This window comes from Ambystoma mexicanum, chromosome 3p, assembly GCF_040938575.1.
Source record: "Ambystoma mexicanum isolate Mex_15411 chromosome 3p, UKY_AmexF1_1, whole genome shotgun sequence".
In the NCBI taxonomy this organism is placed as follows: domain Eukaryota; kingdom Metazoa; phylum Chordata; class Amphibia; order Caudata; family Ambystomatidae; genus Ambystoma; species Ambystoma mexicanum.
Window position 1 is genome coordinate 11963717 of NC_090925.1, and position 27274 is coordinate 11990990.

Here is a 27274-nt window from a genome sequence, read left to right on the forward strand (position 1 = left end):
ATCAAAATAGCGATGTTACAGAAATAAGCAAAAATTATTAATATTAGGATTATAGTTGCGTATAGAACCAGCATATCTCTTGTTGCATTATTTCCTTTCTAAATGATATGCTAGCACATAATCCAACAAGCCTCGTTTGGTATTATCTCATTTCTTTTACATCAATCACAGTGCATAGCATCATTGCATAAGGTAAAATATCTCCAACATAACTACTCACATCTAAGCGCTATGCGCTATGCTTTGGCTTGAACTCTGTCCCGGTTCATTGCGCTGCGGGGAAGCACCTGCTCGCTGCCTGTCACCTCCAGCTCTGCATCTCCTAATGTCTCCGCGCTTGCGGTTTATTTATAGTCTCCGCAGAGATCGCTAGATGACTCACTTGCTGGGGCGGCAGCCAATTTGTCCTGGCTGGGTTCAAGCCAACACTTCGTGTCCTGGCCGCTATCCAACCAGCTTCACTGAAATGCTCTCGAATAACCCCTTCTCATTCCTCGTGTTAAATCAAGGCGCACTAGAGTTACCTTTGTACGGCAGTGCCCGCCAGTAACCTTTGTACAGACAAGTATAGGAAATGTCGGTTGTCCATATATGGTTCTAACCATATATGGCTATCCGGATGCTTAAGACGCCATTTTAAGTAGCCAGTCTAAACGCCGGAACACCTGCCCATATTAGTTATCATGAGTCTGACATTTTGTGTCCGGAATCGGATTTCCATATTTAGAACTCCTTAATAGCAAAAAGCCAAGCTGTGCGAAGCTGAACATACATACGCTTTCTTCACAGCACTTTTCTCATATTACTGTCGCATACATGTTTCAAGGCATGATAAAGCATAACAAACTTAATACTGATAATATTGCTTCAGAACTGCCGTAATGCAATATTGCTAACGCTGTTTTAAAAGTGCTGAATTGCTTCAGACTACTTGACATCTCTTCCTCGGTCGGCATTAGCTCGCAACGATTGCATGTGCACCAGGTGGAAACACCGTCCATGCGACTAGGTCCAGTGTCTTCATCCGTTGATTCGTCCTGCCAACTGCTGTCCGAAGCCCCATCGTTTTCGCGTGTTTCCCTTTCCAGTAATTCCTCCTCGGTATACTCGGGCTCGTACATGTAGGGCATTATTTTATCCATTGTGTGTTGCACAAACTAAAATAATTGATAGCGGTGGTACTGATATCTGTCCACACGGGCTACAAGCAACGAAGGTAGCTGACAAGAGCACAGAAACGAGTCACAGAATACTCAAAGTAACACAGAGAGAGGAATGGAATCGAAAATCTGCTGCTGTGTGTTGTGAAACGGTCTGTTTATACTTATTGACGAAAGAGGCGCCGTGCCATTTCCATGGCGACACGTCATTAACTGAAGCGCAGCGAATGTTGACACGAGACGTGCTTTGGCGTTGTGAAATGGGCGGTACGCGTCTGCTGATGACAGGCTCAGGGGCAGGGGATATGATTTAGTGCCGCAAAAGCAGGTCAGCCAGGGCGATGGGGGAAATGATAGGATTATCACAAAATGGCAGCTCCCTGGTGCCTGTTTTCGCGTGCGTTTAATGGACGAAAACTCGGGTAAGGCCCATAGGAAGTTTTTCTAAAATCGAGCGACTTAGGCTTAAAAACACATGGCCGACCCGTAGGGGAAATAAAAAATTTTGACCGAACCATTCCTTTAAGTCATCTTTGGGGTTTGGGACTCCACCGGAAGGCTTTAAGAATGGTTTTAGACCCGCCCACTTTTTAATCTTCCTTTGCAGGGTGGCAGCAATGTTCTCGGGCTGCTCATTTTCCTTCAATTTACTCCATGCACTGGCAAGTTTCGTTTCCAAGTGCGTTTGCTGTCCCTTCTCACTCCCAGTTCGTTTTCTGCTGTTCCACCATTTCCCTTTCATAATTAAGTCGGGTGTTGGGGCGTCTCCTCTACTTCTGCCAGGAAAAATGCCAGTCCATTCCATTCCTGTTCACTATGCCATTACCCTGGTTACAGTCCGGTGCATTTTAGTAGATGCAGTTCTGAAGAAAGAACAAAGAACTCTGGCCAGAGAAAAGGCTGACAGGAATTGTGGAAGTGGTACCAGCATTCATATTCAAAGCACATTCAGGAGAGGGTGGAGACTGCTTCCCCCTGCAATCGCACCCCCTGCCCCCAACCAACTCCCTTCCTCAACCCCAGTTCTGGGAGGGGTACCCCATATTCAATAAGACTCCTGGAAGGTGTCAAGGTCTGTGTGTTGTGAAAGTGTCTGGGCTTTGACACGGTCACAACACATAGGCCTTCTAAGCTTTATATTCCTTTCTTCTGGAGAGAGTGGACCACAGCAATGTCCTCTCTGCATGAGCATGGATTATTCCATTCCTTTGGTTGTTGTGAGAGCCGACGGGCTGACACAGGAAAACTAGAGGGTTTTATATGTTCCGTTTTCTTGCACTCCTGGATTTGCTGATAAGAGCCACGATCAGGAAGTCTTTCATGGTAGCTGGGCAGGGTGCTAAGTAGGCAAGCCAATCGTTAGCACCCTATTTAGCATCAGCATTTCGACTCCCTTAGCCTGGAATGAGGAACATTTAGAAACCATTTTCTTAAAGAAGGCACTGACTCTTGCATAATTTCCAAGACTGGGGTCCTATGAACAGAGTAACAGGGGGTCCCAGATTAAACCATCACTCTCCACACCAAATCCCAAACAATGCATACGATTCTGGACTGGCCATTTGGGAACGTGGAGGGTTTCATTAGTTTGGTAGAGATTATACTTATTCAGGTTACCCTACAAGCGCTCAGGTATGGGTAATGTGTAAGCCTCATCTCTGTTGACAGGGCTGTGTCCTGCTGGGAGGGTTTCCCCATCTACCTTTTCCTGTAAAACCTTTATTGTGTTGCACATGGGAGCAGTTTAAGTGCGGACTGTTATCTCTACTAGGATTTGGCCCACCCAACTGGGCTGTTAATTTTAGTAACCATTGAAAAGATCCATCTGCCTAGGTGCTGAAGTAAGGGCAATCCCCTCGAACTGGCTTTAACACACCAATACCGCCCAAGAACTGATCTGAGCCGGCATGGACTTGTTCATCTTTCAACCACTTCAGCAAGAGATAAGAGTGGGGTGAGACAAACTGGGCTAGACAGGACAGAAGTAGGCATATTCCCCAAAATTCGAGGCATGGAGGCAGGAAGAGCTTGGGCGGCATCAGCGCAGTGCAACATCATTGGAGCTGGTGAGAAAAGGTGCAATATAAATTAGTCTAGAGTCCTCGCCCGACCCAGTTGTGCAGGATCCTCACAAGAGCCCAGACATACCAGGATGGACGGCCATGCAAGCAATAACACTGGTCAAAATGAAGCACTAGGGTTCACAGACAGGAACCAGTGTCAACGAGTTAAAATTAGCTGAAGGAAAAAGGAGGGATCTGACAAAATATGAAACACAGGATGACAAGTCTTTTGCTGGATTCATGGCAGGCCGATCAGATACCAATGATGAATACATCAAGCCTTCTGCTGGACTCAAGGCAGGCCGATCACATACCAATGATGAATACATCAAGTCTTCTGCTGGATACATGGCAGGTCGATGAGATACCAATGATGAATACATCAAGCCTTCATGGCAGGCCGATGAGATACCAACGATGAATACATCAAGTCTTCTGCTGGATTCATGGCAGGTCGATGAGATACCAACGATGAATACATCAAGTCTTCTGCTGGACTCAAGGCAGGCGATGAGATACCAAGGGTGAATAAATCAAGTCTTCTGCTGGATTCATGGCAGGCCAATCAGATACCAATGGTGAATACATCAAGTCTTCTGCTGGACTCATGGCAGGCCAATGAGATACCGATGGTGATTACATCAAGTCTTCTGCTGGACTCATGGCAGGCCGATGAGATACCAATGATGAATACATCAAGTCTTCTGCTGGACTCATGGCAGGCCGATCAGATACCAACGATGAATACATCAAGTCTTCTGCTGGACTCAAGGCAGGCCGATGAGATACCAACGATGAATACATAAAGTCTTCTGCTGGACTCAAGGCAGGCCGATGAGATACCAAAGATGAATACATCAAGTCTTCTGCTGGACTCATGGCAGGCCGATGAGATACCAACGATGAATACATCAAGTCTTCTGCTGGACTCATGGCAGGCCGATGAGATACCAACGATGAATACATCAAGTCTTCTGCTGGACTCATGGAAGGCCGATGAGATACCAACGATGAATACATCAAGTCTTCTGCTGGATTCATGCAGGCCGATCAGATACCAATGGTGAATACATCAAGTCTTCTGCTGGACTCAAGCAAGGCTGATGAGCTACCAATGATGAATACATCAAGTCTTCTGCTGGACTCAAGGCAGGCCGATGAGATACCAACGATGAATACATCAAGTCTTCTGCTGGACTCAAGGCAGGCCAGTGAGATACCAACGATGAATACATCAAGTCTTCTGCTGGACTCAAGGCAGGCCGATGTGATACCAACGATGAATACATCAAGTCTTCTGCTGGACTCAAGGCAGGCCGATGAGATACCAACGATGCAAACATTGGAAGGTGAAGCGCATGGACAGAGAACCAGCTTTTGCAGGCTGCTGCATACACAGGCCGGCTTTATCGTCTCGTCGATAGCTAGGCTTGTGCAAAGAAACCCCTGTGATGCTTCCAGGGGACCAAAACCCCATCTGTGTTGAGACATGCAGCTATTCCTGGGAAAAGGTTGCTGTTCCTCAACCCGCCCCCCTGCCCCCCAAAAACCCCAGCCAAAAAAAAAAAAAAAGTCTGCGAAAGATCTGTTCAGCAGTTTGGGCTGTGCACTAGAGCACAAATTGTACATCATTTGCTGTACAAACATCACTACAAAACCCCTGAAATGCAAGTTTCCTCTGAATGGCTAAGACAAATTTGTCCCAAAGATTCCAGATACTTGCTACTAGTCTTAACGCACATAATGATGCCCAGGAAAGAGTGTCTACCAGGGTAATGTCACCAGAGCCATGAGCTACCTGGAGACAGGACGGGGTGGGTGCGGAGGCCTTCCCCTTCCAGCCAATGACATTATCACTCCCTAATCGAACTAGACTCGGGTCTGAGAGGATCAGAATATGGAGCCACTCCCTTCCTCTATAGACACACCATCTTCCTGGCTGTTCTACGTATGGGGCAAGAAAGAAGCAATGCATCATGACAGAACTAAGGCTGTAGGCAATGCTTGTGTCACAGGAGACCCCAGAGTTACAAATCCTAAGAATTCAGAGGGACTGACAGAAGATGTGCCTATACTAAAGACCGACAGTGGCCAAAGTACCGACACCACGTGACCCTCTATGCCAGAGGGGATCCCAATGGCAGAAGGAGAGGCCAACATTGAATTCGAACAGGAGCTACAACCAGCTCCTGGGTGTCAGGATGAGATACCAACGATGAATACATCAAGTCTTCTGCTGGACTCAAGGCAGGCCGATGTGATACCAACGATGAATACATCAAGTCTTCTGCTGGACTCAAGGCAGGCCGATGAGATACCAACGATGCAAACATTGGAAGGTGAAGCGCATGGACAGAGAACCAGCTTTTGCAGGCTGCTGCATACACAGGCCGGCTTTATCGTCTCGTCGATAGCTAGGCTTGTGCAAAGAAACCCCTGTGATGCTTCCAGGGGACCAAAACCCCATCTGTGTTGAGACATGCAGCTATTCCTGGGAAAAGGTTGCTGTTCCTCAACCCGCCCCCCTGCCCCCCAAAAACCCCAGCCAAAAAAAAAAAAAAAGTCTGCGAAAGATCTGTTCAGCAGTTTGGGTTGTGCACTAGAGCACAAATTGTACATCATTTGCTGTACAAACATCACTACAAAACCCCTGAAATGCAAGTTTCCTCTGAATGGCTAAGACAAATTTGTCCCAAAGATTCCAGATACTTGCTACTAGTCTTAACGCACATAATGATGCCCAGGAAAGAGTGTCTACCAGGGTAATGTCACCAGAGCCATGAGCTACCTGGAGACAGGACGGGGTGGGTGCGGAGGCCTTCCCCTTCCAGCCAATGACATTATCACTCCCTAATCGAACTAGACTCGGGTCTGAGAGGATCAGAATATGGAGCCACTCCCTTCCTCTATAGACACACCATCTTCCTGGCTGTTCTACTTATGGGGCAAGAAAGAAGCAATGCATCATGACAGAACTAAGGCTGTAGGCAATGCTTGTGTCACAGGAGACCCCAGAGTTACAAATCCTAAGAATTCAGAGGGACTGACAGAAGATGTGCCTATACTAAAGACCGACAGTGGCCAAAGTACCGACACCACGTGACCCTCTATGCCAGAGGGGATCCCAATGGCAGAAGGAGAGGCCAACATTGAATTCGAACAGGAGCTACAACCAGCTCCTGGGTGTCAGGATGAGATACCAACGATGAATACATCAAGTCTTCTGCTGGACTCAAGGCAGGCCGATGAGATACCAACAATGACTACATCAAGTCTTCTGCTAGACTCAAGGCAGGCCGATGAGATACCAACGATGAATACATCAAGTCTTCTGCTGGACTCAAGGCAGGCCGATGAGATACCAACGATGAATACATTGCAAGGCGAAGCGCATGGAAAGAAGCGATGCATCATGACAGAACTAAGGCTGTGGGCAATGCTTGTGTCCCAGGAGACCCCAGAGTTACAAATCCTAGAAATTCAGAGGGACTGACAGAAGATGTGCTTACACTAAAGACCGACAGTGGCCAAAGTACCGACACCACGTGACCCTCTATGCCAGAGGGGATCCCAATGGCAGAAGGAGAGGCCAACATACCAGGGTGTGAATTCGAATTCGATCATGAGCTACAACCAGCTCCTGGGTGTCAGGCAGGAGCTACTGCTGGAGAACCAGGGGCAAGTACCCAGCGCACTGCAAATCTAACTTCCACATGATGTGCACACTCTTTGCCCATTATATTTAAATGTGTCCCAATTGTTTTTCCCGAACTTTCTTGCAGAACGTATGCAAAAGGTCTCTCCCCCTTCATGCCCGTCGCTTTCCTTCTCTACCTTGCGCCATGCCAAGGATCGGCTCTGTTACCACTTCTTTTTAATCTTTGTGTCCCTTGGTGACCTCATTTTTGACCTGGGGGTTCATTTCTATACATACGCCGACGATACACAGCTTGTTTCTCGGCTTGACTACCCAACATTGGATCCCCCATGCAAACTGTGAGATTGTCAGGAATAGGGAGTTGGATATCAACTGGCTGAAGCTCAATGGGGAGAAAACAGAGGTCCTGGTGTTTGGCCCTCAGACGGCTAAAACCACCTTGAGCTCCAAGTAATGGGCAGACTCCCTGGGCCCGTGTCCTACCCCCAGTGCATCTGTAAAGTGTCTTGGTGTGACGCTTCTCCCCTCTGGTTCCAGAGAGGCACAGATCTTGCCAGTTTGCAACACTGGTTTTACAAAACAAAGTATTGCGAAAGATCCTCCCTCTCAATCCTGCAGACTGTCATACAAAGGTAGTGACCTCAGCGATCATGGGATCACTGGACTATTGTAATGGGGTCTACCTAGGCCAGCCAACGTATCCGTTGCAGCGCAAATTCTGCACAACTCGGCAGTGCGGCTGGCCTTGGATGCACAAAGGCTTACCCCCTCTGCTGGTCTACTGTGGCGGCTTCACTGCCTACCTGTGAAGGCTCGAGTTGAGTTTAAGATTTTATGTTTCTCTCACTGGGCTCTTCATAACACAGGGGCGGTTTATTTGAAGACTAAACTGGAGCGATATCAGCCGTTAGGTGTCTTCGCTCAACTTCGCAAGAGTTACTGAAAATTCCATTCTATCAGAGAGCTCAGATAGGGGGCCGCTCATTATCGGTCCTTGCCCCTACCTTGTGGAATGCGCTACCGGCCTCGATGCGCAAGATCGGAGACTGCCTGCAGCACCGAAAATGTTTTGCATTTTATATAATGTTGCAGCTCACAAGTGCGGGCCCTGCTCTGCGCATAGATGCCATCGGGCCATAGTTTGAGCTTTACAAGTATGGCACATCACATTTACTTTCATTCTAAAAACCTCAAGATTATGGTGTTTGTAAGGCATCAGTTGGCCTGGGGAGCCAAAAGTAGCTTGTGGTAACTGTGGGTTTTAAGCTAACCAGGCTCTCCTTGGCTAAAAGCAGGAGCTAAATAGCTCCCAACTCTTTCGAACCCTGAAAACAGTTTAGAGAACAAAACCCAGAAAGAAGCAAGCCGTGGACTGCAGTCCCAAAGTCCGGTTCAGTAGTAGGGATCGCTCCACGTGCTTGAAGAAATCACACTCTATGGAACACTGCAGCCTGAACGCCACTGCAAAGAGTAGGAGGAGAAACACTGAAAGCGTGCAAGGCTCATGAGACGAGATCGCACATGGCTGGGTATTGCACAGTGGGTCTTCAGACAGATGTATGATGTCCATCAGGACCGTGAACAATTCATAGAGCTGTGGACCTGCAGCGGGAGGAGCAAACATGCTAAACAAACCGAGTGACCAATCCAAAAGTTCCACACAGGGGAGTAGAAAACCGGACCAATCAGGAGTGACAATGGACTAGCAGTGAGACAGTATGGTCTTTAAAATGCCAAGAAAACAAAAGGTCAGGTGTGCTGAGGAGAGAAGCCAAGGAAACGGGAGGAGCAGGGGGTCACAGTTCAGTGTTAGTCACAACCGTAATGAAACAATAGAAGCCACATGGATTTCCCCCCCCCACTGGTCCGCACGGGGCACCCGAGTGCCCCACAAAGGTTGTTCACAAGGCAGGCAAATGGGGGCGAGACGGTTAGAGGTTGTAGATGAACAGGTATGTTGGGTGCTGGGGCATTTTTTGGTAAACACTAGCCTGTCAGATATCACCTGCAGACATTCTCTGGTATCACTAGTGTGATGCTGGAAATGCATCGGAGGGACAGGGCCTCCGTATCCTTGTGCTTTACTGCTTTTTATCATGTGTTCTGTCGTGTTTTCTGCGCAGGAGTTCATGTGGGACTCCTGGCAGTGCAGCTCTCTCTTTTGGTTTGGTGTACAGACCCATGGGATACCCTTATGGCACCCATGGGTGGGGGGTACAACCCTGTGCCCCTAGTGTATGTTTTTGGGCACCTGTGTGTGGCCCACAGAGCAGGGTATGGGCTGGTGGCAGCTCCATGCTGAATTTGACAGGCGCTCTGAGTATCCTCCATTTTGGGATACGCAGGCCCTGCCATTGGAATCAGTAAATTCCTGATAGGAAACAAGATGGCCCCTGTGGCCTCTTGCTTTCTATTGCCTGTTACCTTATTTTCCCAAAGTCCTGGGAAGCCCTGACTCTGTCCCTTCCCCCTGACCGGCTGTTGGGTGGAAGTTCCATATATGGTGTTGTTGTAAAGTCCAGGCCAGACTGGCAGGAGCCTTCCCAGTGACTGTATGTTGTGGGTACACCCTGTGGGTGGGACCTAGGTGAATGCAGTGTGTGACGAATATGCATTCTGTGTTGTGGGTGTCTAGTATCTGGTGTTTGACACAATGACAGACAGCCCTGCACGAAACAGGTATGAATGCAGTGTGGAGTGTTGAATGGCTGGGTACGTGTCCCAATACACATAACTTGTGAGTGTCTGGAGAGAAGTGAATGGCCTGAATGCACTATGCACCTGATTGGCTGCCTAACTGCATGAATGCCCTTCTGACCGATTGGTTGCCTGAGTGTGACCCAGCAGAATAAATGGGAGATCAACTAGTATACTTGAAGGCTTCTCACTGCTAGAATTCGTGTTTAGAAGCAGAAGAGTAACTGGAGTGAAACTGAAGCTTAACCTTGAGGAAGAGAAGAATTGCTGTTGCTCTCCTTCACAATCTGAAAGCGGCTGTGTCTACAAGAACTGACCCAGAGAGGTCCTGGTAAGGCGCCCTCTTCCCGAGCTACGAGGGACCATCGTGCACCAGCTGATCTTTGCCAAAGCTCCCTGGTAGACAGACCTATGACAGGCTGCTGACCGGAGACAGGGACTGCCGCAGAATCCCAAAGAGAAGCGCCCGGACTGTTGTCTGCCACTGTCGACGACCGCCGTCGCCGACTGGAGCCGCCGTGCTCCTGTTTGCCTAAGAACTTAATTTGAGCCAAGGACGCTCTCGTCTGCATCGCCGCCCGCTTTATTCCACTGGAGAAGGCCTTGACACGCCGAGGAGCATCCGCCGGTGGGTTTCCCGCCACCTAAAGACCACAGAGACGCTGACGACTTGACGCCCTTGCTGGGCCTCAGTACTTCAACATCTCTTTGGGGTCCAGAACTACTGTCACCGAGGTGCCCTGCACGCCTCTTCCTTGCAGGACGCCAATGCTCCGTCGTCGCCGAGCACCATTAGGAACGAAGCTGCCACTTCTTCGCCGTAGTTCACCCTGTTCTCCGTCGGACGTTCGACGAACCGTGACTCCTGCCTTAAAGGGCGGGCACTCAAGAAGGGCCGTCGATTCCCTGACGACGAACGCTACAATTCCAGGTACATTAGGGCTGTAGAACTATTGTAGAGGGAAATAAGACTCGTAGAACAATATATGGACTGGGCTTGTGATACATCTTTGCTTTACAGGTTGCCCAGGTGGGGGGGAGGATCCCCACACAGAATTGTGCCTAGTTGGTAAAGGCCAGTATTCTGCCAATTGTTCAACCATCTTGCTTTCCTTCCCCTCTCTACTGCTGGGTCCCTCTTTATTGATCTGTGTGGCATTTTGACAGTATCATTGATGCACTTTAATGAGATCTGATAGTAATTGAGGTACCACTTTAGAACTGTACATATTTACCATTGTTGATATTCTGAGCACAAAGTGAGTTATTGTGATAGTGTACATAACCGTGAATATTAATTATATAAAGTCTGTGTTTTCACTAATACAGTGTGTGGACATTCCTTTGTGGGGGCTTGGGGACTACACTGTACTTAAGAACCAGCCCGCATCACCTCCTGAGAAGCTAGGCGTTGATTGCTCGACCATGTACCAATAATAGAGAATCTTGGCTGGGGTCCTCTGTGCCTCTCCTCTACCATATAGAGAGCGGAAGTACAGACACCCCCTCCAGTCTTTACAACTAGCAACCTACATACGTGTTGCTCACATGTTTCTCTGCACATGGTATTAAGTCTGCATGGTCTGAAGCACTACTGGAGACTCACTGCCCACATGTTATTGAAGTCTGCATACGTACTATCATTCTGTGCTAATTGCATTAAATTCTTACTTTAAGAGATTGCACACAAATACATGCACTGTGAGTACACTTATTAAAAAGGGGCTGAGCAGATAGGACTTTTTCGTAAATGATATGAAACGGCAGGACAAAAGACTACAAGTAGAATGCAATTTAAGAAAAGGCTCCTTGTGGTCTCTAAAACCATGAGCTTTGGAAAATACAGGCTAATTAATGTGTAAATATAAGGATTTCTAAAAACATACCAGAAAAAGAGCAGCCGCTTGGCCTCAAACAATACGTTTCATTATCCAATGGCAGGCCATGTATCGACCTCAGTGGGATGAAGCAAAGACCTGGGTGTGCCTGTGCGGGTACTGAGCCCTCTGATCTACTTGCTAATAATGGTGAAAGTACTAGCACTCCGACTAAAACCAAGTGGGCCAATATAGTAGAATTCCAACATTTTATGTGGACAACTTACAAACATTCTAGTACTGGCCTGCTAATCTCGGTAGTGTGGTGGTATCATTGCCTATAACAGCGTGTGCTGGGTGCAGCTAGGGGAAAAAAACACATCAGTCGTATCCTATTCACACAACAGAAGTCAGGGTACGGGGATGCTTAGTGAGTGTTTGATGTCGCTCACACAATAAAATAAAAAGCACTTTGTGAGCAGTAGAACAAATCTTTATTGTAAAAAACAATCATATCCATCCACATTCTGTGAGTCTGACACCCCCTCCCCCTGCGCTCACCCGAGGTACCTCTTGCACAACATAGACTTCTCTTCCCCCAACTCCAGTGGAAACTATGAGAAGAACGTCTTTGTAGGAGGATTGGACCCAACATGCTAGTGGTTGCCTGGGGAGCTGCGTCTTCCTCCTTGTGGCCCCTATGGTAAGGGCCTTTTGAGGCAGGGTGGAACATACTATGTATCAACTCTTCCTCGATAGGTGTTGCTCTACCAGCTGACAGTATGTCCTGCCCTCACCGCTACCTGTAGTGGGTACCATCTCAAGGTCTGTGGCGATGGGCCAGTAAGGGCTGGAATGCTGGCAGTCCACCCACTAACTTTCCCTGATTAGCTCTCTACTCGTAGTCATTCATACACCCTCACCTGTTTGGCTTGGACTGAGCTTGCTACAAAACGTGCTCGCATTCACAGGCTTGAGGTATCATGCTTGCGCAACGACAACACACCAAGTATGTCACTGTGAAGGCAGAGCCACGCATGGAGGGCCTGAGCCCGCCTACGACCATCCCTCGCTTGCTATCTCAGCACTTCCCATTCTGTCCTCATTCTAAAAAGGGCCATGGGGGCATTCCTACTATTTGCGGGAGTATGGTCCTCTTCAATCTACAGTAAGTTATGTCCCACCATCCAAAGTGAACCAGAACCCAGGTGGAAGCAAGCTGCTATACTATGCACGGTCCACAAAACCGTTCCTGAAGATAAACAATAGAACATACTACAAAAATAAATTAACTCTAACAGCCTACAATCAGATGTGCAATAGCGCCACCTAGTGAATGGAATTGGCACATGTGAAAACACAATCTAATTTATGACACAAAGGCTTGCCTTACGGAAGCCCTCAACCTTCATTCACTCCCACAATCCTTTTTACAAATAGTACATCTGTTGATGTGTACAGGGTGGGCATCCATCAGCAGGAAGCCAAACAAGCAGCTTACATTAAACATTTCCTTCAATCTTCACAGTAAAAGTGAGCAATACATGCCAGCCAAACTGCACCAGTGAGCAACGGGTCAATAGTCAACTCAAGAGTGCATCTAGAGAATAGCAAAGAATACTCTAGTGAGATAAACGCGCACACAGACCATACGGGGCAAGCCCACATCTCAATGTACAAACCCACCCATAAGCACTTCTTGGCACGGTGTTGGGTAACATTCCACCAACATAAGCTGTAGTGTGCCTACAAGAACAGTGCAAGTCTACAGGTTTCCATCCAAGGTCCTAGATGCTGCCCCCCACATCTCGGTAGGACCCCTTTCAATAAATCTTTAGAGAAACTCTCAAAACTCAACTCTACTGTAGCCTGCCCTGTCTAATTGACAGAGCGAAGGCAGAGCCGCACCCCCCTTCCACACAGGAGTATTCCCTATACACAATGTGTGCGTCATGGTCATCACATGTCTACATTTAACAAACCCAATGTGGCAAGATCACCATTCACTCCGCTTCGTGAAATATGCCGTCCACTTAAAGAATCATCAATGTGTTTTATCAGTGCTTCATCTCAGCCAGAGTAAAATGGATAAGGTGCATCAAGCCAAGCATTCACAGAAAGAATTCAAATGCAACTTGGGACAGCGCCCACAAGCGCTGTTTGTGGTATGGGCCTCTTGACCAAAGATACAGGAATGCTTTCTTCACTCAAACTAGTGCAATTTATGCCACCATCCCAGTTAAGACTGCCCCCTAAAAAACAGCAAGTAATTTAAAACACTTAAATAAAAACATGTGCACCTTGGTTTAATAGCAGCTAAGAAAATGATGTGTTAAGAATGGTTAAACAGTATCCACCTACGGATAGAGCAACTGGCTCAACAACGCTCAATAGACCGACCAGCGTCTGGTGGTCGGATTCATAGTCTTGTTAGGTGGCTTCTGTGGAGACTAAAACAGTACATTCAGGGATCCTTCACATGATCCAGGGATCCACGGATACTTAATATGATCCAGGGACCCAGGGATCCTTCACTGGTGCTTTCTTTCTTTCACAAATACTTCAATAGATGAGACATGATCTAGATTCCAATTTTCAATCTCAAAAGTATTTATCAAAGGCACTGTAGTACGAGCCCCAGGACTCCAACAGTGCACAGGTGTCTGTCCCTCCATACCCCATGAGCTGATCAAATAATGCGTTCAAACGCCAAGCAGCCATATAAAGCATCACACAATTGACAGTAAATATAAAAATATACCTTATCAATTACAGGAATTATTACATTCAAAGAAAGGATTTATTACAACAAAAATATCCACTTTTGAATTACAAATGTATTTTTACTAAATTAAAATACTCCTCTTGAGAACGGGAACTCCATTTTTACTTTCTGAAATTCGGTGTCCATCTAGTGCATCAGTTTCACCACATTTGGTGAAACAGCCGTTTTGTGGCATTTGTTTATTTTGGAGGTTGGGGGCTGGTTAAGCATTCAATCTATATGATTTTTAAGGGTGTGGGGTTGTGGCAGGGAGCGTGCCCTCCCATTAAAAAAAAGCCTTGAAAACACAGCTAAAAAAATAAATAAGGGAGAAAAATACCTTCAACGAGATGGACCAGATTCTAAAATGTCCTTTTACTCCAAACTTCAGTAAAATATGGACCACTGCAGAGCATCATTGCCACCCGCCCCCACCCCAATTTAGCGCAATGAAACGTGCACATTGACAGTAATCATCTGTTATGCAGACTTCACATCACACTTGGAGCTCTAGCGCATCCACTCACTACACCCTGAGAAGCATACGCCGTTCGGCCCGGAATGCAGATCCATTCAAATGTAGATTCTTCTCAAACCGACTGCCGGATATCACGCACACATGTGGAATAAAGTCGCTTTCCATCATCATTTAAGAGGTGAAAGCGGACGCCTTTAGGATTAAATAAGATGTGTTTGTTCTTGGTAAATGATAACATGGCAGTACCCTTTGAAACATTGGATGGTGCTGCCTGCTTTTTGTGGTGTCCTTCGATGGGTCTGGAGTTCGCCATGCTAGTTTGTATCGTCTTTACTGGAACTATTATTGTATGTCTTGTTGTCAGTCTTTGTGTTAAATTTCCCCACTCTAACCTAGCCACAATAAATTGCTGGTCAAGGCATCTGCAGTCTCTTTTATGGGCCCCTCGTGAATGGGGTCACCTGTGTGCACATGGCAGGGCAGTACGTTTGCATTTCTTTCTGAAGGATGTCCTTTAGCAAAGAACTGCCTTATAGATGGCAGAGGCATTACCTGGGGAGCGTGCCTTTAAAATGAAAAAATAAATATTTGGATGAGAATATACCAAGTGGTAGTATAATGGGACAGACGAGGGATAGTGGCAAGGGAACAGACATACCTAGGATTCACACTGATGGCATAGTGCCAGAGCCAGCATGGGTGCCAGATGACATACTTTGGTTACCCAGTAATCGTCTTTCTGTGGCTTGCATCTGCTCAGAATCACATGCTTTGCATAGGCCGCCATCTAGTGGATGGTATTACATCCTATTTGACATTAGAGTAAGAGGTGGGCTGGGAGTCAGGTGGGGAGTGGTAATAAGTGGAGGAGGCAACACTTTTGTGGCTGAACACTGAGCAAAACCACAACATAACGACAATGCACTTACAAAACCAGCAAATATGAGCAACATTCTAAAACATGAGTGAGTAGGGGACGTTTACAGTTTTGTTCCGTTTTCTAAAACGTACCAACATAGTCTATGTTTAACTACCGTAATTTGCCTTTCCCCACTGTAGGGTTAAATAGTCTAGAAACCCGTAACACTTGGGAGAGAAAATACCTGTTTTGCCTGCTTTGTGTTACTTCCCAGCGCAGTTCTAATTAATGCTCCACATAAGATTTTTAAATTGGAATATTGTAATCCCAGTTCGAAGTTGTCAATACAATTATTTTTTAGTTATCGGAAATGTACTTTCCATTCTCAAAAGGGTACTTTTTGTGTTTGAGGGGTAAACAGAGGACATCTTTAAAATGGATATCAATTTGTAATCTGCATTTCTTTGCACCTAACAATTCATGCAAATAAAAAGATACATCTTTACCTTAAAATTCCTTTTTGGATCAGGCAGTCATAATATCAGAGCTTCTGTGGCCCGTCGTCTCAACATATCTGTAGAGCTTGGGGGTGGAAGCAAGGGGCATGCTCCCCCTACGTGACTGACATTTACCCAATTTATGTAAGGAATATTTTGACTCCTTTTTTGAAGATCATGATTTACCTATTTTTAAATGGAGAAAAAATGTCTGGTACGCCACTAACTGTACGGCTGGTTCTAGCATTTGTTTGTTTGTTTGTTTGTTTGTTTCAGTAAATATCATGTACTCGTTTCACTTGCAAGTTAAAACAATGGCTGGGAACACAGTGGTAATTGGTACAATAAAGACAAACACAGTGATTACATTATTTCACCTGCTTTTTGGCACTAGTCACCCTGGCATAAGAGAAGTCCTCTACACCTGGATTGCGAGTTCACATTACACTGGGAACAGTATTCTCCACGTTCCCCAAAATTAACAGCACTGGGAACAGTATTCCCCACAATCCCCAAAATGAACAGCACTGGGAACAGTATTCTCCACGTTCCCCAAAATGAACAGCATTGGGAACAGTATTTTCCACTTTCCCCAAAATTAATGGCACTGGGAACAGTATTCCCCACATTCCTCAAAATTAATGGCACTGGGAACAGTATTCCCCACATTCCCCAAAATGAACAGCACTGGGAACAGTATTCTCCACCTTCCCCAAAATTAACGGCACTGGGAACAGTATTCCCCACATTCCCCAAAATGAACAGCACTGGGAACAGTATTCTCCACATTCCCCAAAATTAACGGCACTGGGAACAGTATTCCACACATTTCTCAAAATTAATGGCACTGGGAACAGTATTCCCCACATTCCCCAAAATGAACAGCACTGGGAACAGTATTCTCCACCTTCCCCAAAATTAACGGCACTGGGAACAGTATTCCCCACATTCCCCAAAATGAACAGCACTGGGAACAGTATTCTCCACATTCCCCAAAATAAACGGCACTGGGAACAGTATTCTCCACCTTCCCCAAAATTAACCAATGCCTGGGTTAGGAGAGTGGATTGCGTTTGTTTTATGGTTCCTTTTGCTACATTTTTTAATCACTTTGGACATTGATAAATGGATAAGTTTCCATGGCCTTCTTCAACTAGTTCCTGAACCCAACCAAGATGAAAGCTATCCATCAGGGCACTGCCTTTGTTGTTCTAGTAGGACGAATGTGCTTGTGTGAAAGCCCACAACGGAAGACATTTTACAGGCTGTGCAGGTAGGTCAAGCTTGCGAGGTTAACATGTCACAGGTATGGCTTACAGGTTGGAGTGGGGTGTCAGATTGCAGCAGTCTGGCTTGAGAGGGAGCTCTCTCTGTGTTGGCTAAGCCGGGGCAATGGTGAGTCATCTTGTCACGTACTTTGAGAGTCCTGCAAGTGCCTTTAATGACAACACTCTTCATGGCGTTTAGCAGGAAAGGTTATGCAAAGAAAACCCTGGCTCAAGTCAACTCATTCATGCCATGGTTTCTCCCTTCTCTTAAGTTGCAGGTCCATGGGAAGAGTTGGCTTCGCTGGCACTTGGCAGTGGTTTTACATAGTCCAATCGGAGGAGTGGGGGAACCAGCTAGCTTTGGGCATCAGAGGCTCACAGTAAGGTGGCACAGGTCCAAAGGGCTGTAGGAAACAGGTCCTCACATTCTCTCAAGCTGATCTGGATTTCTTTTAGGCTTTTTTGGTCTCCTGCTGCCATTAGGGTCACATTGTTGGTGGAATCATCAGCTGTGGCTTAGGTGAGGGAGAGTGGGTCCAAGCACTTGTTTCTTTGTACAAGGGTAGCCGGAAGGCTGTTCCCACATCTGTCGAAAACTGTGGCACTTTGTCCAGTGTATAACCTCGCCTGGCACAGAACAGGATCGTTTCAACGTTCATTTTATCTTTAGTTTCTCTTGGATTGCATCAATAATTATCTGAAACTCCCGGCTTTCTTCATGCTCCAAGATGAAATACTCATTCGGGATGGAGACCTGCAAGAGTCTGACCACAATCGTGTGCGTTTTTCCAGTTCCCTCAACAATGTTTTTTCGCTCTTGTAAAATATGTTGTGTGTTTTGGGTAAAGATACGTTCACATGCGGTGCATTTATAAGCTCGCTGGCCTTTCCGTCGTCTGTGAAGTCGAATATGATGGTCGATCTGCTGTAACGTTTTCTCACATTCACTGCACAGATTCTCCATTGCTCCAGAATAGATTTTCTGATGTCCAACAAAATTACTCGGCACTCTATAGTTTTCCTTAGGTTTATGGCTAAAGTGATCTTTTCCGCCCACAGTCACTGTACTCTTTTGCACGAGCATTCCTTCGTGCGGTGTGGCCGCAGTGACATGTCCATTGCCACTACAGGAGTTCTTGCACTGGGAAAGTGCCACGCTCGAGTGCGCTCTTTGGTGCCTAATAAGATTTCTTTTCTGGGTGAAGCTTTTATTACATTCTGTACAGCGGAAAGGCCTCTGCTGAAAAGGAGTTCCCCTGTGAATAGCACACTTCCCCTTTGCATTGAATCTTTTCTCACATTCGCTGCTTTGGAAATCTCCATGGTCTGTATGCGTTTGCAGGTGGACAAGCAGTCCTTTCTTTGTGGTGTAGTACTTTTCACATTCTGGGCATGGATAGGATTTGGTTGCATAGTGTATTCTTAGATGCCGGTCAAGAATCGCCTTTACACAGAAGCGTTTCTGGCACTCGGGGCAAGCATAGTGAGTCCTCCTTGGCCGTACGCTTTGCTCATATTTCAAAGGAGTCGCATCGCTCGGCTCATGTTCACATTCAGTAAAGTTATTAACCATTATCTGTACTTTCGGTAAAACTTTATGTTCAGTAAAGGGTAAATTCCTGAAACCATTTGGATGTTGAATAGACTGCACTCCCCTGCATTCCAGAATACGTTTGGACCACATCTCCCATTTGGTCTGCGTTTGCTTTTCAGCACTCTTGATTGCACTTACTTTGCTTGTTCCCAGAGGAGTCTTGTATAGTTAATTTTTCTCTGTATAGATTCCAAAATGTCCCCCATTGATTTCCGTAATCCTGGTTTCATGATCTGCTGAATGAAAAATGCGAGTAAAAAAGGTTAGCTTTACATTTGTAATGACACAGAGCTACATAAAATGCATTGCAAACTCTGCTTTAGAATGAGAACCAACAAAACATCTCAATTATATGAAACAGATTTCTAGCACACACACACACACACACACACACTTTTCAAAACCTTCTGCTAAAACAAAGGCGAGGTGGGGATAATAAGATATTACGGAGATCTAGCAATATGACAAGGGACCTAAAATAATCCAAGGGCAATAAGGATTCTGGAACCAACAATAAAACAAACGCACTGTACCAACCACAAACCTTCCATGCTACTCACTCCTCAGCAACATACCCCACACATACCTCCCACGATCGAACGGTCCAGTCTCACCTCACACAACACACACATTCACTATAAAACTAACTGCCACAAAAAAGCATTGCAGTCACTGGATGTTGCCCTTCCAGACAGAATAATCCCCAATGCGCACAATACAAACACACCTAGAAAGCAGACTTGCACAGACGCCATTTTCTCCTGGGTCTACAATCACCAACAGAAAAGCACAACCTTCATCCTTCTCCCTCCACCCTCACTAACCTACCCAACCCATCTCTTACAGAACCACGCGAGCGCCTGGAGACTATGCCAATGGCAACAGTGCATGGTATAAGCCAATTTAACGTAACTTTAAGAGGAAGCAATGGGCCCCATTGTTTGCAAGTCATGCCCCATTAGATTACAGTGGACATCAACCGGCTCATTGAGGCACCAGATTTTGATACAAAGTCATGTGCCATTTTCACAAAGTGTTTGAAGCCAATGGGGCGGGACACGTTGATTAAGGATTTCAGAAGGCACATGTGGAAAAGGCTTTGGCATTACCTAGAGTAAGGAAGAAGGTGCAAAAGCTAGCCGAGACTCATTAGGGAACGGAGCGGTCAGCGAGAACACTAGAGCGGAGGAAACTGTGAAGGCACCATGAAGCAAGACACAGACACCAGATTCACTTTTCTCAATAAAAAAGACTTTATTAGTATGTATCTGTCAGGATGGATTAATGCCTAACTTGCCCAAAGCTAAGACGGGATTTCCCTACCTAAAGAAACGAAGGCCAGTCTGTGTCATTAGGTTCAACTCAAAAGTCTGTCTACAAAACCTGTACTTGCCCTCACAACTCAAGCTGTACAATGTGTAGCGATGTCAGCAACCAAAGGAAAACTGTGTTCAAAATAAAGTTCTGAGCTTCTTCCAGCTCTGGCTTGTTTTCAGCTTCACCTTTCCCAAGATCAAAAAGAGTTCCAAAAGATCTCGGGGCTCCCTTTGTCTCAGGCCCCCCCACCCCCTCTCAAAAGTCCACACAATTCACAGAAACCCCAGGGCTGCCTTTCCCAAGGTTAACATTGTTCACAAAACCTCAGTGTTCCCTTCCCCAAGCAGGCAGCTCCTCCACTAGAATGGCTGTGAGCCTCTTGGCTTGTAAGAATGCTGTCAGTTTAGCTTTGTAATCCTCTAGGCTGTGAAATGGCTGAAACAAATGCCTTCTTTCACTTCAGCAATTGTCATGCAGCATAGCCTTTGTATTGTGGCTTTTTCTGGTTCTTCCTCCAGCAGGGATACTCGGTCTAGGTTCAGTTGTCAGACCACAACGGATAAGCCTTGGCACTTTGTGATGCTCTTGGTTTTCCTGGGCTTCTTCCCTGAACCTGTGTCAGTAATTCACATTCATGGTAGTTTTCACAATGACAGACTCTTGGCTTTGCCACAACTTGTATACAAGTCACGGACAATGTATTATAAATCTTTCTTACACTTGGCTTTTCCCAAAGTTCACCCACTTGTCTTTCGCACTTGTTTTTCTGCTTAATTCAATAGTGCTTATTATGAAATTTCACTTTGTTCATTAAATGCTTCTGAATAGGTTTTCACGGTGTTCATAACTGTACATCATTTGTTTTTCACTGGTGTGGCATATTCATGATTTCCATATCTTTCTCTTCAATTCGGTATTCAACAAATCTTGGTACATTTCTAACAATGCTTTGCAGTTTGCTCGGTATTCAATATTCTTCCCTTACGTTCCAAACCCCACTTTTACGCGTTTTAGCGGAATCGATACTTGCAAATGTCCAATTCCCGCCACTGGGGCACCCCAGTACAAGTGTTTCCTCTCTCTCCATCACTGGTACTCGGCTGCTCCTCCTGGCGTCTCCGCAGACTTCTCTGACGTTTCCTCCCGGGTAAGCATCAGGACCTCCAGCAAGCAGCGCTCGCTACTGGCAAACCTTACTGCAGGGGCCCACGGCGGGTGAGTATTCCGTGATCCCCAGTTCCAGCTGGGAACACGCAATTCAGATAGTTGCTGGGGCTCTGGTCCTCTCACGGTACGCGCATGTCACAGCACATCTCACACCCTCTGGCAACACACAGCGTCCTCTCTGTCTGCCCTGCTCCAGTCTGCTCCTCACCGTGCAGCTGCCAGCTTCTCACCAGGCAGGATCCCCCGTCTCCTCTCTCGGTCTACCACTGTATGCACCTGTGGCCTGTCAATTAGTTGTAGGTGCAAGTCCTTTGCCTGACCACAATTACAGCAATTAACAGGACATGCCTGACCTTCCATAGTCCAGTTCCTGGTCCCAGTACCATACTGGTGAAACTGACTAGAAGTGTGCATTGCTCCTAGTTGCCTCTGCCTCGTCCCAGTTGTAAAGGTATGTGAATGTGGGACAGAAGGTGTGTAGGCAAGGGAAAATGACTTGCAATACCCTATGAAGGTCGGGGAGGGTAGGGCTCCTTCTCAACAGGGAAAGGGGGATACCATGTCTCATCTGCAGACATCTTCTCCCCACTCCTCAAGGTCCCTCCTCCCAGGTGATCCTCCCTCGCATCTACACCCCAGGGTCGGGATCCAAGAGCGATGGCCTTTCCCTGGCCACCTGAGAAGAGGATCCAAGGGGAGTTGATGGGAGGATGCCCTCATGTTCCTCACAATAGCAGCAGAGTGTTAGCTGGATAGGGGATGCAAGACCATGCAGGGATTTGAAAACAAGCAGCATTAATTTAAATAAGGACCAGTTTTCATGGGAACCCAAACAGAATGCAGGTGGTTTTTGGAATGCTCCCCCCTCTTTGCTTTGATAATAATATAGAATGATAGAATGTGTTGCTAATCATTTAACACAGCACCATCTGACAAAGTCTATGGATCGTCAAAAGCTAATGTATTAGTTCCATCTCAGCATACTTTTTCCAGTTAGTCAAATAAAAGTTTGCACTTTTTGGGGGAGGGGGTCACCTGCAGCGAGCTGGTGGGTGAACCAAAAGGGTGTGATCAGTTGGCCAAGGGAGGAAGTGAAGAGTGTTGGGGGGGTTCAGATCAGAGGTGGCATTGTTCCCCAAGAAGGAAAAGGCCAGAAGCTACCCAAGCAAGAGTGCTGTCCTGGATATCAAGGTCAGCAGAAGATGGGAGCAGTCCACTGTGTCCCAGTCGACAAGAGCTCCAGAAGGATTAGGATAGAGGACAGTTTGCAATGGTGGGCAGAGATCAGAAAGGTAGAGATATGGATTATGGCTGACTCTGTAGAATGCATTCCTCGTACCTCTGTTTCTAGTCTTTCTTTTCGTAGCTATTCTAATCTTATCTATCCTCTTTGCGCCAATCACTCGCCACCCAATGATCTTTCCCTCTGGAATTGTCCATCACTCTGTAATAAATCTCACTCTATCTTAGATGCTTTCCACCGTCTGAACCTAAATTTGTTGTGCATTACTGAGACAGGACTTTCATTTATAATACTGCTATTCCTGCTTCCCTTTCTACCTCTGACACAGCCTTTCTTCACACACCTCGGCTTTGGTATTCTCTATCGCTCACCTTTTACTTCTACTTTATCGTCTATTCCTATATTTTCTTCATTTGAATACTCACTCACTTCTTTTTCTCATCCCAATCCCTTTACTTGTCTACTGTCCCCCCGGGCCCTTTTGGAACCTTTTGTGATGATACTGATCTCTTGCTCTCTGTTATTTTACCTTGCCCTACCCCATATATACTCCAGCAGGATTTCAATCTTCAACTGCCTGGAGAGATACGATCCCTGGGCTTGAGGCCAAGGACAAGTCTCACAGTCCTGTTTTGGATGTGTTGCAGAGAGCCGAGAGTAGAGGCAGGCAGATTTATGAAGAGACTGTTGCTGTAGTCCAGCCTAGAGAGAACCAGAGCTCAAGAGACAGTGAGCTTCTGGGGGAAGGAGAGGAAAGGAAGAATACCTCTGAGGAGGTGCAGCTGGTAGTGTGACTTAGAGACGTCGGAGATGTGAGCAGAGAAGGAAAGTGTGGAGTCGAAGATGACCCTGAGATTTTTAGCCTCACAGGTGGGAGCAGGAAGAGGGCCAAGAGAGGTCGGCCAGAGAGTGACAGGAAAGGGGTGAACAGGTGTGCTGATGAGGAGAATATCGGTCTTACTGGCATTGAGGCAGAGATCATTGGCGGCACACCACTCCTGGATGGCAGACAGACAGTCCGAGATGAGAGAAGGAGAAGCGTTGGGGGAAGGGAGCCTGAAAATGATTTAAGTGCCATCTGCATAGCACTGAAAGTTGGGCCAGAGAGCGGCAATGCGGTGGGCAAGAAGAGCCAGGTATTGGTTGAACAACCAGGGAGAGAGGTTAGACACCTGGGGGAACACCACAGTGAGAGATAGAGATAGAGCAGAGGAAGGACCCAAGTTGGAGCTGGGGGGGTTGATCAGAGAGGAAGGAGGTCAGCCAAGCCAGGGCCTGGTCGGTGATACCCAGGTTATCACGGAGACGGTTGAGCAGGATGGCATGGTTGACCGTGTCAAAGGCAGAAGAGAGATCAAGTAAGATGAGGACACAGGGGGTGTTGGAATCAAGGTTGGAGAGCAGGTCTTCACGGATGTTCAGGAGAGCAGTTTCTGTGCTTCTGGCAGCTCTGAAGCCAGACTGATGGTCATGGAGGCAACCAATAGATTCACTGCTAAGATTAAGCTGGGAGATGGCGAGCTTTTCCAGGGGTTTGCCCAGGAAAGGAGTGATGGAGATTGGACGATAGTTAGCCAGACAGGCAGGGTCGGCAGAGGGTTTCTTAAGAAGAGGGTGCACAAGGGAGTGCTTCGAGGGGAGGGGAGGACTCCAGTGGTGAAGGAGTGGTAGCAGAAATCAGCCAGAGCAGGAGTCAGTGTGTCGATCTGGTACTTAATGGTTTTGGAGGAACAGGGGTGAACCTGTTTTGACGAGACTTTCATAGATCGGACTGGTCTAGAAACCTTGTCAGAGGAGAACAGGGGAAAGGCAGAGAAGAAGGGAGGAGAGGTGGCCGCTGAAGGGCCAGAGGAAGAGCAGGGAGTAGAGGGAGGAGGGGGAGAGGAAGAGAGAGAGGACAGGATGTTGTGAGTTTTAGAGATTAAATGAGAAGCCAGGGCCGTGCAGAGGGCCTGGGAGAGGACAGGAGAGGTAGAGACTGCAGCAGGATTGGCCAGAAACTTGCAGATTTTAAAGAGTTTGGCCGAGTTGTTAGATGCCGCAGAGACGCATGCTTGGATGTGGGCTCTCTTCTTGGTGCGGACAGAGAGCCGGTATTGCCTTTGGAGCAGGCCAGTTCGTCAGAGGATTTACCGGAAGCACGCCATTTCCTCTCAGCCACCCTGCACTTGTGTTTAAGGGTGACAAGGTCTGAGTGGTACCCAGAGTTGCACTTGGCTTTAGGTTTCAAGCAGATCCTCATGACAGGGGCAAGAACATCGAGAGTATCAGATACAGCAGAGCGGAGCATGGAAAGGGCTGTGTCATGATGTGGGTCAGCCAGAGGAGGAGGAGGGGGGTGAGAAAGTGGCGGTGAAAGCCTCAACTGACACACGCTTCATGGGTCGGATTACCGAGAAAGTAGGTGACAGTGCTGGAGTTGGCTTGGCCTGAGGAGTAGAGGGTGAGATGGGAGGAAAGGAGAAAGTGATCACTCCAGGAGAGGGGAGTGGCGAGAGGGATGGAAAGGGGAAAGTCTGAAGAGATCAGAACATCCAGAGTGTGCCCTGCAGAGCAGGTCGGGCCAGAGGGGAGATTAGAGAGAGAGAGGGAGAGGAAGCATCCAGGTGGATGTTGAAGTCTCCAAGAAGGAGGAGCTGAGTGGTTGAGACCAGGAGGGAAGAGGAGAGGTCCGCCCACTCAGAGAGAAAGGAGGAGATCTGACCAGGTGGCAGATAGATGGTAGCCACAGTAAGGGAATGGCCAGGAGAGAGAGAGCCTGCAGACGAGGCATTCGAAAGATGAGTAGGCATGTGTGGGAATGACAGAGGCAGGAATCCACTCAGACTCCACTCAGGGAAGATCAGGACTACACCCCCTCCGGAACGGTTGGATCAGGGCGCGGAGAGGATCTTGTAGCCATTGGGGAGCAGAGTGTCAAAGCTCTTGACAGAGCTGGCCGTGAACCGTGTCTCAGTGAGAACGAGGACATTGAGGTCAAGTTCCTCCAGGAGGCGGCAGATGTCAGAGGAGTGTTTGACAGCTGAGGGAGAGTTTACAGTGGCAATATGGAGAAGGTTTCCGTCCTTGAAAGCCTTCAGGGGAGGGGTTCAAATCAGAGGTACACCCTGTGGAGGTGTAGAAGCAGCCCAAGCAGGCGCAGAAAAGGAAGGAGGAGAGGGCAAGGTAACCAAGGAGGAGACAGCAGTGGGGGAGGCAAGGAAGCCATGGAGGGAAGCGAGGGGACAGCAGGAGAAGAAAGGAAATTGATGAAGCGCGGGAAGTGTCTATCAAAGAGGAGAAGGTTGGCTTAAAGGCCTTGGACCAAGACAGTACCATTCAAGTAAACATTAGTGATTAACTTAGAGGAGTGGAAGGAGGCCAGGAAGACCTCCCACCAGGTGCCACCATTAATGGGAGAGGAAGAGAATGAAGAGAGCACAGAGACCATATGTAGAGTCCATAGGTCAGGCAAGGGAATGACAAAGAGGATATCAGTGAATGTTTGCCTGGAGGAGGCACTGGTATAGGTGTCAGCGATATAGAGGCCTGGGTTGGAGAACAGGATGTACTTTTTAAACTTCTTCCTACCAGATTTGGTGCGAACAGTAGGATAGTCGATAGAGAAGCAGTTAGAAAAGATAGGAGAGACAGAGGGCACGATAGAGTAGGTGGAAGAGGAGAGAAGAGGAAGGGATAAAGAAAGGGACAAACTAGGGAAGGACAAATGGCAGTGTGCAAGCAGACGAAACAGAGGGGACGAGAAAAGTAGTGAATTGGTCAAGACGACAGGCACTTAGGTAGTGGTAGAAAGGTTCACTAGATGAATGCTTTGCTAGGAGGCAAAGCCACAGAACAGCACTACTTTCACTATGCAAATTAAACAGGAGAAAAAATAATCCAAGTTTGAGAGTCCTGAATAGTGGGGAAAAAGGCCTAGGTTACACAGTGCAAATTTTAAATACTTTCACAATGGAATTTTAAAACAGTTCCTAAACAATATCACTTTAGAAATCCTATGTACTCCCAACTCCCATAAAGCCTCAGGAAGGAGTTAATGTGGATTGAAAGAAACACCAGGCTGGACATGTGGACTCGTTGTTGCAATGAAACCCAAGTGCGGAGGACATTTAAAAATGGTGCCTGCATTCAAATGGGAGTCTGAGAAGAGAGAAGCAGAACAGATGAAGCAGAACTGAGGGAGAAGGCAGCAGCACAGGAACAGACCGGCCTGTAGAAGGCAGGTGCTTCCAAGCTGCCACTTGTACGCATTACTTACCGGTGTGGCGAAAGGCCAAAAGGAGACACAGCAGGAACTGTGGGAAAACCGCTGGGGAGCCTGCGGCAGTGGCGGAGCTACAGGGACACGATCGTGCCAAGCAGCAGCAGTCTTACAAGCGGGTGAATGTGGTGCTGGGAGAAGGTCTGCAGAGCAGGAAATGCCATCCCGGAGTGAAAGCTTCACTGCAACAACCTGCCATGGGTCGGGAACACTACCAGACACTGGCTAGTCTGCCCAGAGATGTTAGGAACACCGGGGCGTACCGACAGGCATGTGAGCAACTAAGAACTTGTTTGGAATACCAACTAAGTAAAACACAAACACAGAATTTCTTCAAATCCTCACTAGATATCAATGTGGTTAAAGTTGGAACAAGTAGTACCTCAAGCCAATAATATAGACAGCGAACGAATACAACTGTGCTATACTGA

The 27274-nt window shown here is 47.1% G+C and overlaps 1 protein-coding gene across 3 annotated transcripts in view; it reads right to left on the bottom strand.

Moving 5' to 3' along the window:
* Window positions 1-27274, bottom strand: part of LOC138580071 (zinc finger protein 501-like) — a 119893-nt gene that overhangs the window by 59233 nt on the left and 33386 nt on the right. The window contains exon 2 of one of the 3 annotated variants that reach the window (XR_011304168.1): window positions 18994-19091. Coding sequence is in view for 2 of the 3 variants with exons in the window: in XM_069650323.1 (XP_069506424.1) it covers window positions 17917-18945 (1029 nt within the window). In the remaining variant the exon portion in view is untranslated. Of the gene's footprint in view, window positions 1-11866; window positions 19092-27274 lie in introns of those variants that run through there. The other 2 variants (XM_069650323.1, XM_069650322.1) reach the window with 2 other exon arrangements.